Source organism: Dermacentor silvarum, chromosome 8 (genome assembly GCF_013339745.2).
Source record: "Dermacentor silvarum isolate Dsil-2018 chromosome 8, BIME_Dsil_1.4, whole genome shotgun sequence".
Taxonomy (NCBI): Eukaryota; Metazoa; Arthropoda; class Arachnida; order Ixodida; family Ixodidae; genus Dermacentor; species Dermacentor silvarum.
This window is the reverse complement of record NC_051161.1, coordinates 32,970,013-32,986,987: the sequence shown is the minus strand read 5'-3', so window position 1 is coordinate 32,986,987 and position 16,975 is coordinate 32,970,013. Positions and strand designations below refer to the sequence as shown.

The following is a 16,975-nucleotide window of genomic DNA, read 5'->3' as shown; positions in this document are numbered from 1 at the left end:
AATAGGCCCTAACGTTCATGTTGGCTTAAGGCGAATGAAGCTATAAGAATAAAATTCTGACATTTGAAAAAAAAAAAAAAGAAAGAAAGAAAGAAACGTTGCACAGACTCTAGGAATGCTGCATAGTTTATTACCGAACGGTGACTATATAAGTACGTTTTTCCTTTAGTAATGATGATCATTTGCGGGGAAAAAGAAAAACGGTGGCGAAAGCGCCCGATATGCTACACGGCCGGTTTCCTGCCCACCACAAGATGGCCGCCGGTGGCTTCACTCGCCTCCAGCAATTTCATTAATATCATGCTAAATAATCTACTAGGTCAACATTTTGCGAACATTATAAACACCAATTCTTGAGCCTTTTAAACATTGTAACAAGACAATATCAATAAAATCTCTTAAAACCGAATACATATCACTCACTGTTCAAAAGAATGCTCTAAAATTTTCGACTATAAGACGCGCTATGAAATATGGGGCTTCCCATATATTTAGCATGCATCACCCACGTTGAAGCTAAGGAGGATCTAGGACAAATTCAAGGGACCACAGATTAATTTTTTAGTGTTTTGTTGTTTACGAATATTTTATCCGCTCGGCGTTTGCAGCGAAGCAGCAGCGAGTTGTTGGTCTGTGATCTAGCAGACGCCAAGTTTCGGGTGTTATCATCATCATTGCAAAAGCAATATGGCAGCGCCCGTAGAAACGCAACTGCTGAGAACCACACTCGACATGCCGCTGATGTCCTGTGTGACCTGAGTCGGATTCCCAAGAACATCCGCGTTTTACGATGTTGTCAGAAAAAGTGCTTTTCTCGAAAGTGCTTTGCCACTTACGGCGGAACGTTCCGATGTGTCGGTGGTTGTGCAACTCTGCGTCGTGCGAGCTGGATCCCGGTGTTAAACAGAGAATATCCCGGGGTCCTTCGCTCGAGCATTTCATTGCCAACTCTGCGAACAGCCTTGATGAAACTAAAGTAGCGTGCTCAACAGAACAGTTCCAACATCCCTACGTTGCGGCCGATGAAGTCCGGGGAAAAGGGAAGAAAGGTGAGCAAATGGATGCTAAACTAAAGTGACTGTGCCCTTGGTTGTACTTGCATGATTAAACACTAAAAACTGAGCCTTCTCGCACCCCCCTTCGACGTGCTGTAACCAATTAGCGGCCTTCAACTGAGCGCGTCTCTTGAACAAGCTCGAGTAGTTAACTGCATCCTAAGCACTTCTTGCACAGAAGCTCGTGCAACCAGAACTATCAGCAAAATTCTGTGCCTATTTTGATGTCAGTATTGAGTTCGTATATACTCGTTTTATTGTTGTTATTGTTATTATTATTGTTGTTCTTTAAAAAATACTGCATGCACCTTGTGTGGCCCAAGCAGTAGTGGAAACAGTATGTCCAAAAAAAAAAAGTATAATAAATACACACTCTTCGAGGTTGCCTTGATATCTCTTTGTTTTCCTTTAATGTCATAGTTGTATAGCATAATTAGTCATAGTGTTTTCATCATTGAACATTGGATGCACGTTAAAAGAACCCTAGGTGGACGAAATAATCCGGAGACCCCCCTACTACGTCATGCCTCATAATCAAATTGTGGTTCTGGCATGTAAAACCCTAGAATTTAATTTAATATGTCCTTGCAGTGCATCACACCCACCTTCAGTGCACGTTTATAAAAACTAATATAACTAGGCATGTGTGTGTATATGTATGTATATAATGAGCAAGATTTGCCTCTGTGCATGACAGAAGCATTTATTCATTTATAAGAAATGACTGTGCATGTGTGCTTCGAGTTCATTATAGTTATCGGAGCCATTTTCTGTTTTTCCAGTACATTTCGAAACATATGGGTGTCAGATGAATGTTAATGATACTGAAGTAGCCTGGTCCCTGTTGAGAGACGCCGGCTTTGAAAGGACCAACTCTGCAAGTGAGGTATACTTCAACTTGAAATCAACATCCAGCAGGCTACGAAAGCTTTCTTTACATTTCAGGCTGATGTTGTGCTCATCATGACATGTGCCATACGAGAGGGTGCCGAAGGAAAGATCTGGTCGAAGATCAATCACTTGAAAACGCTGAAGAAGCTGCGCAAAGCTGACAGGCGTGGGCCCCTGCAAATTGGAATCTTGGGTGAATTGTCATCGAAAGCATTTTCTAGAAAATTGACATTATAGTGGCTGAAATCTGTGGTGTATATTTACACCAAGCAAGTGCGTGCAGGCAGGCACATATTTTTGCTGTCTGTCTTTCTCTCGCTGATACTACGCAAACTCTTTCATTTTTCTTTTTTTTTTTCTGATGTGAATGTATGTTGTAAGACCTAGAGTTTCCAGACTTTTGTTTTATTCTTACTTCATCCTATTAAACAGAAAAAGACCTCTTTCGGTGTGAAGAAGTTATGCTGCAATATTAACATATTCACTCTGATGTGGATCACAGCAGTTATTATCTCTGTGCAGCTGTGACAATGCACATCTTCACATCTTTCGTGTAATGCATAAGCACTGTCCTTGTGAAAAAGTATTCAGGAGAAATCATTGGAGGACCTACTGAGATACGCTGCTCGGAACGCTTATTGGTTAGATCTATTTGTCAATGCCCTGATGTGTGTGAATGCTGTGACACGCTGCCTCCAGTATTAGTGTGCACTACAAACCACATTAAAGACTTTGCAACGACGCTTATTGTGCAGTGGTATCAAGATTAGCCCATCAAGTCGCCACCTTTGATAGCACTGTTTCCGGGATCAGCCCAGCTAACTCGGCCAGATATTCGTCCACGAAAAGTGTGGAAAGAGCAAAGGAAAGCTTTACTAAATAAACACGGATGAAAAGTTCTTCTTGTTCCAATTGGAAATGTAATGGTGTCATCGCTATGTAGTGACAGAGAAACAAAGGTGCTTGGAATTACTGAAAGTTCAGCAAGTTGGTAGGGATTCAGCTTGCAGGTGTGCAGACACAGACACAAGTAAAAATTAAAAGGGCAACACAAACGTGTTGTCCTTTTCATTTCTAATTGTGTCTATGTTTGCATGCCCGTCTTTCAGTAACAAGCTAAAGTGCGCAACTTTCTCCAGTGAGTTACGACATGTCTGAGGGGCATGACATGGGCCCCACTGTTGGGGAACGGTGACACGCAACTATCCAGATCTTGAAAAGCTGTAGTTAAGTTCTGCCGCAGTGAACATGTTAAAGTGCACAACAGAGTCCATGAGTTGACTGTGTTTTCTTATCTTGCACTTCTCGTGTTATGTCTAGACCTGTTGCTGTCACAAAAAAAGGTGCTAGAAATAAACAGCCCTAACTTCCGACCTGCATACTGCCTTTTATCCCGTGATCATTGTAAAATTTGCCTACGGTGTTGTATTATTACTTTTTTTTTTTAATGTGTTATTTGACTGTCATATAGTCTACAAGTGGCAGTATGTTGTTGCCTTGTTGAGACCTGGTTATTTTACAGGGTGCATGGCTGAGAGGCTTAAAGAGAAGCTTATAGAGAAAGAAAAGGCAGTCGACATAGTTGCAGGCCCAGACAGCTACAGAGATCTGCCACGTCTCTTGGTCCTCGCCCGTTCAGGACAAGTTGGTGGTAAACTGCTTATTTGTTTTTATTCATATGGAAGTGGTTGTGTGGCATATGCTGGTACTCAACTCGAGGAGACATTAAATGCAAGGATGTGCTACTATGCTTTCTTTTTCCAGTGAACGTTCAGCTGTCTCTGGATGAAACCTATGCGGATGTTGTTCCTGTTCGCCTTAATGAGAACTCAAAGTCTGCATTTGTGTGAGTCCATTTTCAGTGCCTCTAAAAATCGAACATTTATATTTTATTTCACTTCATTTCACTTATTATTGCGATAGCAATTATATGGACACTTCAGCCGGATTTCTGCCGTCGCCGTGAGGTTCCGTATGAAGTCCAAGGACGATGAAATCGTCACCGCGCGCCGCGCTCGGGGGACACGCGCTATCACGGAGAGCGAACGCACAGCGGAAAGAAAACGCGACCGTCGCGCGAAAGGCCCTGGGGGTATGGGAGGGAGGGAAGCGGGGCGACGCTGTGCTCCGGCACCAAAGGCGTATCTTGCAACCGGGCGTAAGGGGAATTTGCCACTTAATCTCCCACGCGAAAGCAAGAAAGCGGGAAGGCAGCGCGGGAGGGAAGGGGAGGGGGGGTCGCGCTGCTTTTACTCTGCCAACAACTGCTCTCCTACTTTGCCCGCAGCTATGGCGGTCGCCCGCACCGTCTGTTATCTCCACACGGCTCTGACCTTTGTATGCGCTGTGCATTCGCCGCTCAGTTTCGGTTGAAGCAATAGACCGCACGAACCTTCGCCCGCTGCGGCGGCTGCGCTTGCTGCCAGCGTTTTGACAGTCGTCTGTGGCCATTCAGTGTGACCTATTCATGTTTGCTTGTGCGCGCTGACACCACGCTTGTTAATTCAGTTAGTAAGCGAATGTGTCCAAGTTTATGCAGCCGATAAAACTACTATCCCTACTCTGAATAGCTCTCTACTAATTTGCTATCGCAATTGATGCTTCGCCTTTCGGGCAAAACTGCGACATCTTTTTTTATTACCTTGAATGCTCTTGCATGGCTCTTGAGGGACAGCCACACTTTATTTGAAGTTTTGCAAATGATAAGTAATATACCACACACTCAACTGAGCTGCCCAGTGCTTCTTCACAGTGCAGCGTTTTACAAGAAAACATGGTTCACAGTGTCACGACTCACTCTGACTTACCATAACTACTGTACTAATTGTCTTTGTTTTGTGATCCAATAGTCCATCTCTGTGTGTACTTAACGATGAAGTGTTAGTAAAGCGTTCGGTTCATGCTTGCCTGCAGTGAAAACATGAAGGGTGCCGAGAAGAAAAGCACCCAATGTACAGCCCTTGTAAAAGAAATTGAAGACACTGCACGTGCAACCACAGCTGACTTCTGGACGTTTAGTCAGTGTGCTGTCACATATACATTGCTCAAAGGCTCTGGAAAGGAGGTGGACAATTCTTATCACCCACCACAGCTTTTGAGTGCCAGGAGTTTCTCAGGTGTTGCACAACATAGTCAGGACTCAACACCATTCCTGCTCCTTGTGGCTTAATTTCTTTTGACAAAGGCTGTACAGGATAAACTGAAGACAGTCATTGGTTTAACTATTCAGAAAGACAGACCATACTACTCAAAGTAGTGTTAGAAAGAACCGTGCCTTCATGTCTCTCTGGCATTGTCACAAGCTGCAGTATCCAAGACGTTCAAGTGGTGATGGAGAGACATTACTGCACTATATGCCAGTAGTTCGCCTGCTCTTGAGGCCACAGCAAACGCTTGTGCCTCCTACTTATAAACACATATGTTTATGTGCTGGTCATTTGTGGTGCAAAACGTGCCTTGAAGCCCAGCATATGCTGCTGGTGGTCACCGTGATGACTGGTGTTTAAAGCAGTAGCTGCAACTAGAGGTTTTGTTTCACTATATACATTATATACAATAGTTTGGAGATTGTGAAAGTTACGAGGATGCTCAAATTATTTGCAGCTTAAGCAGGCAACCCCCAAACTAAAGGTGCAGCTGCTAATTGCAGGTTCCAAGTAGTATGCTTGCTTAGGTTGTGAAGTAATATATAAGGTTTTTTCCACACTCCAAACACTTTTGTGAGGAGGTATGCTTTATTTCATGGCATGCATCGGTGATTAACTTGGCCACCGATGCAGCATGCTGTGCCAAATTCTTAGACAAGTGTCACATTACAAAAAACTGCAAGAATGCCAGTTGGAGAGCAGGAGTTATTGCTGTGCTTGTTTCATGGCTTCATATTAATTATTCATGCACTGGAGGCTGCATGTGTCTTTTGGGACAACCCCCCACGGTGGCTCAGTGGCTATTGCATTCTGCTGCTGAGCACAAGGTTGTGGGTTCGATTCCGGGCCGCAGTGTCCACATTTCAATGGGGGCGAAATGCAAAAAAAAAACGCACCTTAAGAACCCTAGGTGGTCAAAATTAATCCGTAGAGATCCACTGTGGCGTCCCTCATAGCCCCCAGTGTTGCTTTGCGGCATTAAACCCCACAAACCGATCAATCAATCTTTATTTTTATACAAAGTTACCAAAAATTAACCTGAATTCTTTTGTTTTGCAGTCTTACATGCAGTCTGCACAAAAGTTAGTTATAACACATAGCGATCGTAGGTTCACTACAAACAGCCTATGTTTATCAGTGTGATTAATCATCATCATCATCATCAGCCTATATTTATGTCCACTGTGGGACCTTCACTCCTATGCTTTTAGCCTTAGTAAAACAGACTGTTGGGAAAACTGGTACATGTTCGTAGCAAACAAACTGAGCCTGAAATGAAAATGTGGACAAGAGAGATGACTGGACAGTCCAGGCAAGAATTTGTCAGTACATAGCTAAGTGTGCCTGCCAGACTGGACAAGCTTCTCTCTTTTCCTCATCTTCATTTGATGCTCAGCTTATTAGCTCTTAAGCCTAACTGACCTCATGGGTCTCAACTTAGCATTGTTTATAAAACTGTCACAAACCTCATTTTTACTAATGCTTTGCATTAATAACCTTTGCTAGCTTTGGGCTTTAGTGTTTGTTCTTGCATTGACTGCTCTTCCTATGCATCATCATACTCTAAGAAAAGTATTCTAGAAAATGAAGTGCCTGCAAAAGTTCCGGTTGACAATTCACAGCTAATTTATCTACAGGTCCATCATGCGTGGTTGCAACAACATGTGCTCCTATTGTATTGTTCCATTCACACGTGGTCGAGAACGAAGTAGACCACTGGCGAGCATCTTAGAGGAAGTGAGAGCCCTCTCAGATCAGGTCAGTACTAACAGCACCCTAACAAATTTCCCTAGACCACTAGTCGGAAGATTATCGAAATTCACTAATACGAGGTAAAGATTTGTTGAGAATAGATACTACAGAGAGTATCATGTTCACCCAGGTTTATTCAAAAGGTATAAAGTTTTTGTCTTTAGATGTTAGTAGTGGCTACTGGTTGTTTCTTGTTTCTTCAAGTGGCACATGCATGTGTGTATAAAATTTAAACCTTTCAGCTAATGATCTGCCAGGTGGCCTTTTATCTGCACGTCCATTAATATTTGGCATGGGAACACTATTCTAAGTTATCCACGTGTGCTCTCAAACCAGTTTTAATCCATATTTGCACAGCATCCTGCTACAGGATTATTCTTGATTGCTTTAAACACAAATAATGCAGTATGTTAAGAGAGTGAATGGCAAGTAGCTGCATCAAAATGTGCAAGAGCATTCGAGCCATAAAAGGTTAATGTTTCTTTCTATACTGAGTACCTGATGCTAGGCCAATGCCAGACCGCCACTTCAGATGTCAGGTGAAATGTTTGTCGGCTATTTCGGTTCACAGGAGACTAATATACGAGAATTAGGTGCAGATCATGTTTTGAGGTAGTGTAGGTTTCTTGTGATTATGAATCGAACCAAAATGCTGATTCAGCCATAAGTAAATGACACATGTATTAAACCATATCTCGGTGATCTTGTAAAAATGATGCATTTGTAACACTGCCATTCTTTTGTCCTGTGCCAGGGTGTTAAAGAGGTAACCTTGCTGGGGCAGAATGTCAACAGCTATCGGGACACTTCAGCTGAGAGCCAGGCTCTGATCGAACGTAGCAGGGATGGCCCGGAGATCTTGAGTCCGGGTTTCCGCACCATCTACAAGTTGCCTGTCGGTGGGCTGCGATTCGCCGATCTCTTAGACAGGGTCTCACAGGTGGACAAGGAGATGCGCATTCGCTTCACCTCACCCCACCCCAAAGATTTCCCAAGTGAGGTGAGCATAAGACTGTGTATTAACTTTGCGAAGCCTGTTGTTCAAGTTACTACTGCAGACAAGTGCTCACATTGTGCTTCTGTTTCCGGGAGGTACTGTAAGTTTTCATAACTATGGGGCAACTCAGCCAAATTCTAAAATGGTCCGTGGTATTAAAAGCAGATGTAAAAAAACACTGGCAAAAGAGAGACAGAAAGGACAACACTAACGCTAACTATGAGCTGAAATGTTGTACTGTGGCAGTAAAGAAAGAAAACGGGGAAATCTCTGCACATGCTCAAGCAAAGGCAGCACCAAGGAATGAAGGAAAGAGTGGAGAAGGAAAGGCAGGGAGGTTAACCAGTTCAGCACAATCGGTTTGCTACCCTACACATGGGAGCGGGATGAGGGGGAATGAAAGATGGGGAGGAGAGAGAGAGAGCACACAGCACAACACACACATCGTCAGTCACAGTAAGGCAGCACCGAGCCGTCAATCATGCATACTTGCGTTATTCTGAAATGTGACCTCACAACTTACGCAACTTCTAATCGTTCTAATATTTGTTATGGACTTTGAACAGGTGCTGGAGGTGATCAGGGACCGGGACAACATCTGCAAGCAAATCCACCTACCTGCTCAAAGTGGGAACAATGCCATTCTTGAGCGCATGCGCCGAGGCTACACACGTGAAGCATACCTGGAGCTCGTGCACCGGATACGTGATGTTCTGCCAAGTAAGGCATCCAACCTATAGGTTCCTAGAGAAGACGGTTTTGCTAGATACAATCTTACAGCAAATGCCATTCTACATTGTTTTGTTTTGTGTGGGAAATCACATGTACATGGTAGGCGTGTTGTGAAGAAGATGCACAGAATAATGGAAAACATGCAGTGCACCTACATGCTTCTGTGTGTTATATATGTTCTTTACCTTGTCTCTACTCATTTGCTTCTTACAACCTGCACTTTAACAGCGTGATCAAACCTGCCTACATCATTAACGTACATAGAGCTTGTAATTCCTTTTACTATGCTTCAAGCCTTGGCCAACAGCCATGTCATGTTGAATATGTTTGTTTTCATCAGATCATGGAGGCTAAGCAGCGTTGTGCTTGCTTAGTCTTTGAGAGGGTAAGTGCTTGAGAACACTGCGTGCTGATGGCGTCCCTGCTTCTGCGGAACAGTTTGGGTGTCCACCTTGAGTGAGACATTTACGACGTCCGTGGCACATGATGTCACCTCCTCCAACCTTTAGCATGCACTATAAACATTATTAATATTAGTTTTACTCCAAGTCATATTCTGTTGCCAAACTGCCACCTAGTTTGCCACCACTGAAGCGAAAGCTGCTTGGATGTTTAGTACTAAAGAGGAATGATTGGCTACAGGCAAACAATCTGTACAAACATACCTCATCATGCAACGTGTCCTCAGCTCCATATTTGAGTCTCCATAAAGCACTACCAGGTACAGATATGCTTGAGAATTCTTTGCACAATAACATCACAAGGTGGCTTTTGTAGCACACTACAAGGAGTTCTTGCAGCCTCCTGTCATATGTTGTATCTCTTTCCTGTTCTCCCTCAGATGTGGCCCTGTCTAGCGACTTCATATGCGGCTTCTGTGGTGAGACTGAGGCAGCCCATGAGGAGACCATGTCTCTCGTAGACCAAGTCCAATACAGCGTGGCCTACGTGTTCCCTTACAGCCTCAGAGAAGTATGCATGCTGTCAACATTGTCCCTCTTTTTCTGTCCTTTAACAGCGGAGCTGTTTAAACCGGCTGTTATTCCATTAGTCGTTCACAACAAATGTGGGCCGATCCTGGCGGTAGTGCAGAAATGGTCCAAGCGCAAGCAGGGCACATACCCCTGTGAACTAGCAAAGCTGAGCCTGGCTAAGTCTACCTAAGCATGGTTGGGACTACTTAAGCTTAGTCAGTCATTGATAGCCAATCGATAGCTAATCAGTAGCTAATTGATAATCAATCAATAAATTGCAGAAAATGCTGGGGATAACTTGGTAGTGTTTAGCATAGCCCAAATACGTAGCCAATACCTTGTGATAGCCAATCAATAGCTAATCGATAATCGATCAATAATTAATAATTTCCGGAAATGCTGGGAATGACTTAGTAGTGCTTAGCCTAGCCCAAAGGCCTGGACTAGCTAGGTTCCCATCAGCGCCGCTGTCTCCTTAGCGTAGCTAGGACTGGAGGCACAATGCTAGTTTTCTTTTTTTTTTTTTTTTTGTAACTACAGTTTGTAAACTGACAGGAGCTTATTGTTCTTTGAATTCAAGAGTTAGATGACAACTCGCTGTTCAGGATTGCTCATAGTCAAGTGTGAAATGGAAGCCAACCAACAACATTAAAAAAAAAAGAAAACAATACATTCTGGCTCTCATACGGGGGCCTTGTTCACAAATCTGTCACGATAGTTTGGCCATATGCACAGCGAACAATAAGGAAATCAAGACTTTGACGAAGACTCGACTGGTCAGGATTGCTTATAGTCAAGGGTAAAACAGACGCCAACTAAAAACATAAAAAGAAAAGAAAATGTCGTTTCGGCTCCCATACGGGGGCTGAAAAGTCTTGTTTTCTTTTCTTTTTATGTTTTTGGTCAGCATTCGTTTTACCCTTCACTCATTGTTCTTTCCACGAAGAAAGCCCACGGAAAGAAATTCAACGCAGATTTAATGGACATGGTAGAATCTAGGTGAATCAAACCTTTGTATAATGTTTGTGCTTAAGTGCATCTATGTTCGAGCTTACACTAGTGCATATGCTTAAGAAATGAGACCTTCACCAGAATGTGTCGTGAGGGCAAAAGTTGTTTATGTAAATGTTCCCACGGCATAGATTCCAACGTGTGCATTGGATATGCATAATTTGTTTGCACACAAGTATACCTGCGTGTTTCGTGGCAAAATGTTTACATGCCTGTTCAGTGCGATGCCTCTTCTTGGATTCCACTTCCTTGGCAGTTAGAATGCAATTCAGTCTCATGACATGCACCCACTACTAAACCCTCACTGACAATGCACAGGTATAGCATTTACGACCATAGCATTTAGCCGGGTGTGCTGCTGCTTAAAAGGCGACAGGGCAACCGTTATCACAGCACAAGTAATAACGGTTGCTGGTGTAAATTGCACAATTAGCACCTGCATCGCTTCCCTGCCGCCTTTTAAGCAGTAGCACACCCTGCTAAATGCTATGGTCGTTTGTATGCGGAACGTTTGGGAGCACTGCAATCACGGCGCGCAAGTGGGCATGTGACGTGGCATTTTTTTGTATTTCGCGGGGATCTGCAGTAAGTGGGAAAAAACTAATACTTAATAGATAGAAAGTTAGAAACAGTTTAATCAGACATTTTGCAAACCGCTGTACAACTTTCTATTTGGCATTTTTAAAGCGAAGCTTGTATTGACTCAAGTTTCAGTGACATTGGAGTCCCGCAAAAGCTCACGTGTGGCGCATACCTGCATTGCATATGTGGGTATGAGCCAGGGACAAGAAAGAAAGAGTAGATGCGGCAAAATCTGCGCCGGCGCCGGATCACGTGACGCGCGCAACCAATCAGGGTCGTTTGGTGTGTGGCATGGAGGGAAAGGGAAGGAAAGGGGGTTGGCGTGCGCTCCACCAGGCTTGCCTCGCCTCAGATCAGTTTCGGCAACCAGATGGGGATGCAACCGTGGTGCGTTCTGCCGAAGAGCAGGCTGCGTTTGAGCAACGCGCCGGGAATGCGCTCGGGAAAGGGCTCGTCGTCGATGTGCCGATTCTGGCACGAAAGCTTCCTAAGCCGAGATGTCAGCGAAGCGCCGCGGACCCCGAGTTGCGGGAGCGCTATGTTGAGGCCAAACGCCAGCGAAGAGCTGCCGACCCTGAGTTGTAGGAACGGAATACTGAGGCCACATGTCAGCATCGTCTAGCCCTCAAGGAACCCGACAACGGTGGTACACGCCTTGGCAACGCTAGCGCCAACTTCCCTGGTGCAACGGCCAGGTTTCAACACGAGTTTCCCAGCCGGACCTTCGGAGCCAGCTGCAGTGCGTGTGACCGGTTGTTGTTCTAGCACAACGTGGTACTCGTCAGTGCAATTCGTTCCGAGGAACACCAAAGAAACACACGACAAGCTTCGCTTACCCCCATTTTCTCGACAGGGGAGGGGCTACTGAATTTTTGTCTAACTTTGTTGCTTCAGAAGTTCGTTAATTAGTATTGACTATTTATGCAGTTAAGTAGAACAGAAAAAATAGTTTGACTTACTTCATAAAATAGTAAGCAACATGCATTTGGGTCGTCTTAGAGTGTATTGGCATATTTTTTAACTCTGGCTAATTTAGCTGGGACACCCTGTATACTTAGCTATTCTACTACTTGGTTTTGTGCTTTCCAAGTAAGATCATTTGATGTTTCATTCGATACAGTGCTGTTGGACTTTATAAACACATTAACATTTCTTGACAGCCAATGTTTTCAAAACTGAGCATCTATAATGTAATATGTTGTCTTTCCTGTGTTCTCACTTTTTTTTTTTTTTCAATTCCACCTCTCGCATTGCATATCAGCAAAAATACCTCAGACAGGTTTTCGTTCATAAATACAAGACCTTCTGATCATATCAGTGAATTGCATATTTTGTAATTTTGTGAAGAGCTGTGCGAACTGGCTCCAATCTCTCATATATTGTGATTGCAATATTTGTTCTTCTAGTTTTAATATTCTATGTTGAATTAAGAAAGGGACATAAAACATTGTGTCGCACCTGGCTGACTTTGCGCCTTCTGCACTCTTTGCCAATTTTCAGAAAACACACGCCCATCGTCGCCTTGAAGATGATGTCCCACTTGATGTCAAGAAACGCAGAGTTGGGGAAGTGTTATCTGTCTTTCGTCGTCGTGTAAAAGAGCTCTTCGAGCAGCAAATTTCAACGCATCAGCTTGTCCTGGTCGAAGGAGTGTGTATACTTATTCCTTATACGAAGTTTTGTAGAACAACAGGTCTTGAGCACCTGCAGTTCTGAATATTCCATAGTGGTCAAAGAGCAATCCAGAACTCACTCAGCAGAAGCATCTTGGATCAGTGTTGTTGATGGCCATTTCTAAAGAAATCCTGACATGAAATTTCAATTTATTTTTCTTGTTCACACTAATGCCACCAGCATCATGTTCACCAATTGACTAAAATGTATTTGATTTAATTTTAAAGGTAGTGTAGCCAGCCAGCTTTCGGCGACTACGTGCAGACATTAGAGAGTTTTAGAATAGGGGCCCCAAAAGTTTGGGGCCCCAAAGAGCTTTGCGGGTGTTAGCGTTGGGGCATGCAAGAGCGATGAGTTTTAGAATAGGGCTTTGCGTTTGCGAATACCGTCTTGCGCTTGCAGCGCCACTACGGTGTCAAAGAAAGGCTATTATAAATATTAAAATAAACTATACCATTTTATGATGGAAAGAGTAATTTTGACTTACGTGGTTTTGCGTTTAATTGCAATTAAGGTGTTATTCTATTAGCAGCAAGCGATTTATTACGCCTAATTTTGAGTAACCAACTTGACGTGCCTTCACCAGCCAAGCTAATCCACGTTAGGCCTACGAGACATGAAATCGACAATCGAATTCAGAATCAGTGGCGTCTAATGAATCAATCTTCATTACACACGTTAGTTGAAAGAAAGCGCTAACCGCAGTCACTTCTCCTAGCTTACTAACTTCACGCGTTACCACGAATCAAGCCGAGTTTGGTACTCGGAGAGCCGCCGCTTCGATGGGTGCCGCCATGTTTGTTGACGCAAAACTTTTGAGGCTGCTTTTGGGGCTCCCGCTAAATCGGCGAAATAGCGTGCCCAACGCAAAACCCAAACGCAGTTAGCGTCTCGCGCATGCGCAGTGGTGTCGACGCTATTTCTTTGGGGCCCCAAAACGTTTGGGGCCCCTATTCTAAAACTCTCTATTATGATGCCATAGCCTCCAAAATAGCATTAAGTTACACTGGTTCACATGAGACTATTCACAAACATAGGTACGTAGTAAAAGGCCTTGCCTGTGCACGAATGTCCTGTCATTTGCCTGAGTGCCCCACATTCACATGGTAGCACTCTTAGAACTGTAGCGGGACATTGCTTTATGCTTTCCTGTCCCAGCAGCCAAATTGAAAAATAATTGCTGCAATTAATGCTGTAATTTATTACTTGCAATGTTTCTCTACAGCTCTTACTTAGAGGTCTTGATGTTTGGTTAATTGCCACACATCAAAGCTGCAGAACATGGAAATGAAATACTACAATCTGGGTGACACACAATAATTAGTTGATAACAGATTTGTGTAGTAGTATTGCTGTGAAACAGTGCACATTATGTTTGTGCTCCTATTCAGCTCAATGAGCAGCGAGTTTTACAAGTGTTCAACAATCACTTATTACCTGCCCACTAAATAACATAATAGATTATGCAGAAGGCATTGTTTTAAAGATATGTATTCTTAAACAGCCTTTTAGATCAATTAGTACAGTAAATATATCCCACTCCCCCCTTTTGCTTGTTTAGATTTGGAAGTGTACACAGTTCACAGGTGTACACCTGTGAACTGTGCACAAATATAATGCACAAATATAATGCGAGTGTTGTTATTGTTGTTGTTGTTGTTTTTTGAAATTTTTTAGCCTCAGAACATGCCTCGCATTATATTCAGGTTTGTGACACGTGTAATCGTAATATTTCTTTTTTCTTTTTTTTTGAGAGACCGAAAGTCCCCCCTCGCATTATATTTGTGGTTGTGTTATTTACATGATAATATAGCATTTAGTTTTTGTCAATTCACCTATTCCCCCTTGCCATTTCCCCACTTTTTTACTACAGGATAGCCGACGTTCGCCAGAGGACATGGTTGGCAGAAATGACAACAACGTAAGGGTTGTATTTCCAAAGATTCTTGTCCCAGAACACCAGTCGTCTTCAGTGAAGAAGCAGGTTCAACCAGGCGATTATGTAGTTGTTCAGGTACTGCAACTGTCATCAAAGATCCTTTCTGTGATGGCATGTGGCAAGCAGGGTGTCATTTATACATTTCCCAAGAAACGTCTTGTACTGTTTGTTACATAAATAGGAGCACCAGATAGTGTGACTCATCTTGCTAAACCCCGCTTGCTCATTCATGCTCATATTTTGCATAGAGGTAGAATTCTGCAATGAGTTTAGTTTGGTCCGTCTGGTTCCCATCTACAAATAACTTAATAATTAATAAACTAGAGAGCGTGCAAAGAAAAGCGGTAAGGTTTATTTTTAACAAATACCGCATGTCTGATTCCCCCACTGAACTAATAGAAAAAGCCGGAATACTAACCCTCTGTAACCGTGCCAAACTCGCACGCCAGGAAATGATGTTTCAACTTTTTCACAATGCGCTTCATATTGATAGCACCAAATACCTATCTAACCCAGAAACTAGACCCTCACGTCATAAAACCCCCATTTTCTTCAGGAATACTGGTTCAAAAAAAACTGCTTTAAGTTTTCCTTTTTTCCGCAGGCGATAAGGGAATGGAATAGTCTGCCTACTTATATAACTACTTGTCATAATCAAGATAAATTCATATCACTACTTGAAAACTACCTACGTGTTTCCCAAATATAAAGTATTTGTAGCGTTCTAACCTTACCGTTTGCTTTGTATAAAGACGTTGATTAAATCCAGTGCGACTTATTCATTCACTACGTGTGTTTTTATCTTGGAGCACACTTTGTAACTCCTGTATTAATGCTTCATTCATTATACATATTATACCCTATGTGCATGTTAAATGATTGTACGTGCAACTCTACCCTTTTGTAATTACTCCCAATTCTTATTTATGACATGTTCAACCATTTTACACCTGTGTAATATGCTTGTTATATGTATGCCCTTCCTGCTGAAATCCCCATTGGGATTGGCAGTATGTCTGAAATAAATAAAGGTACATTACATCTGCAGGCATTACATACAGGTTTGTCTGCAGTAAATCTGAATTAGCTGTCGTCTGCAGCAACGCCACTAAAAATGTTTAATTCTGCTGCAACATAATGGCAGTGCCATCCATAATGTCAACAGAGAAAATACAGTGTTCGCTATAGCCATGACAGATGGCGCCACCATTTTGTTAAAGTGAAATCAACATGTTGTGAGTGGCATTGCCACAGACAACATTCAATCGTATTTATGGTTGACCAATCTGGTAGGTAACGCCTACAAACTTTGTTTCAGACTAAACTAACTACGAAATGCTACAGCCTCCGCACGAAATTTGAGCGCAAACAAGCAAGCATTCCGGCAGGAAGAGTCATGTATATCTGCCACTCCTATTTATGGAACAATCTATCCTTCAATTGTCATTTACTTTGTGGTGCACATCATTTGTTTCAGATTCAAGACTGCTCGAGCCAAGTGCTCAAAGGCGTGCCTTTGTATGCCACTTCTCTGCAACAACATATGGCTGAAGAACGGGAGCATGTGCGCTTAAGACACGTATAGTCACTGTAGCTTCCTCACTGCTTATGACTAAAAAGATGTGAAATTCAGGCTTCCTGGTGGCAATTCAATAAAGCTTATTCATGCGCATGCCATCTGTCTTCTGTGTGCATGCTTACATGCACTATCCCTAGTAGCAATGCGGACTAACGTTGGGCGAACATTATTTGCCCAATGTAGAGTCAGTGTGGCGCATTGTTGGGTGTACACTGGCACTGCTTCCTATGCTGCTAAGGCAGCTAAGGGTATATGCCTAGGGTTGCCAATCGCCCCGTATTTAGCAGGAGAGTCCTAGCTGACGACCCATTCGGGAGGACCAAATGGGTCAAGTCAGACAAGGACTCTTGCATTGTTTCTACTGAATAACAACCAGTAAGTCAGGTTTTCTTTTTTTAATGCTGAGAACTGGGTTGCACATTTTTCTTATTTGTCTTCTGTTGCAGTGTCATTGTCAATTTGAATTTGATTTCTGTCGCATTACGGAAATCAAATTCATGAACTGAACAACCACATTTTGCACAAACCTAGGCATAGGGAAATTTCCCATCCGAGTTAGGGGGAAAAAAATTGGAGGACGCTTAAGCTTCGCCTTTGAAAGTAGAACGCGATAGCGTTATCGGGACCCGTTCGCGTCGCATCG

General features: G+C 43.1%; 1 protein-coding gene across 1 annotated transcript; it reads left to right on the top strand.

Moving 5' to 3' along the window:
• Positions 1–686: 686 nt before the first annotated feature.
• LOC119460989 (mitochondrial tRNA methylthiotransferase CDK5RAP1-like) lies at positions 687–16,428 on the top strand. The gene is made up of 12 exons (XM_037722158.2): positions 687–1,049; positions 1,838–1,941; positions 2,001–2,139; positions 3,469–3,597; positions 3,711–3,792; positions 6,730–6,850; positions 7,599–7,844; positions 8,408–8,561; positions 9,415–9,545; positions 12,641–12,790; positions 14,688–14,828; positions 16,231–16,428. Exons 1-12 carry the CDS (start codon positions 791–793, stop codon positions 16,336–16,338), a joined length of 1,764 nt encoding a protein of 587 aa, XP_037578086.1. The 5' UTR covers positions 687–790; the 3' UTR covers positions 16,339–16,428.
• The last annotated feature ends 547 nt before the right edge of the window (positions 16,429–16,975 follow it).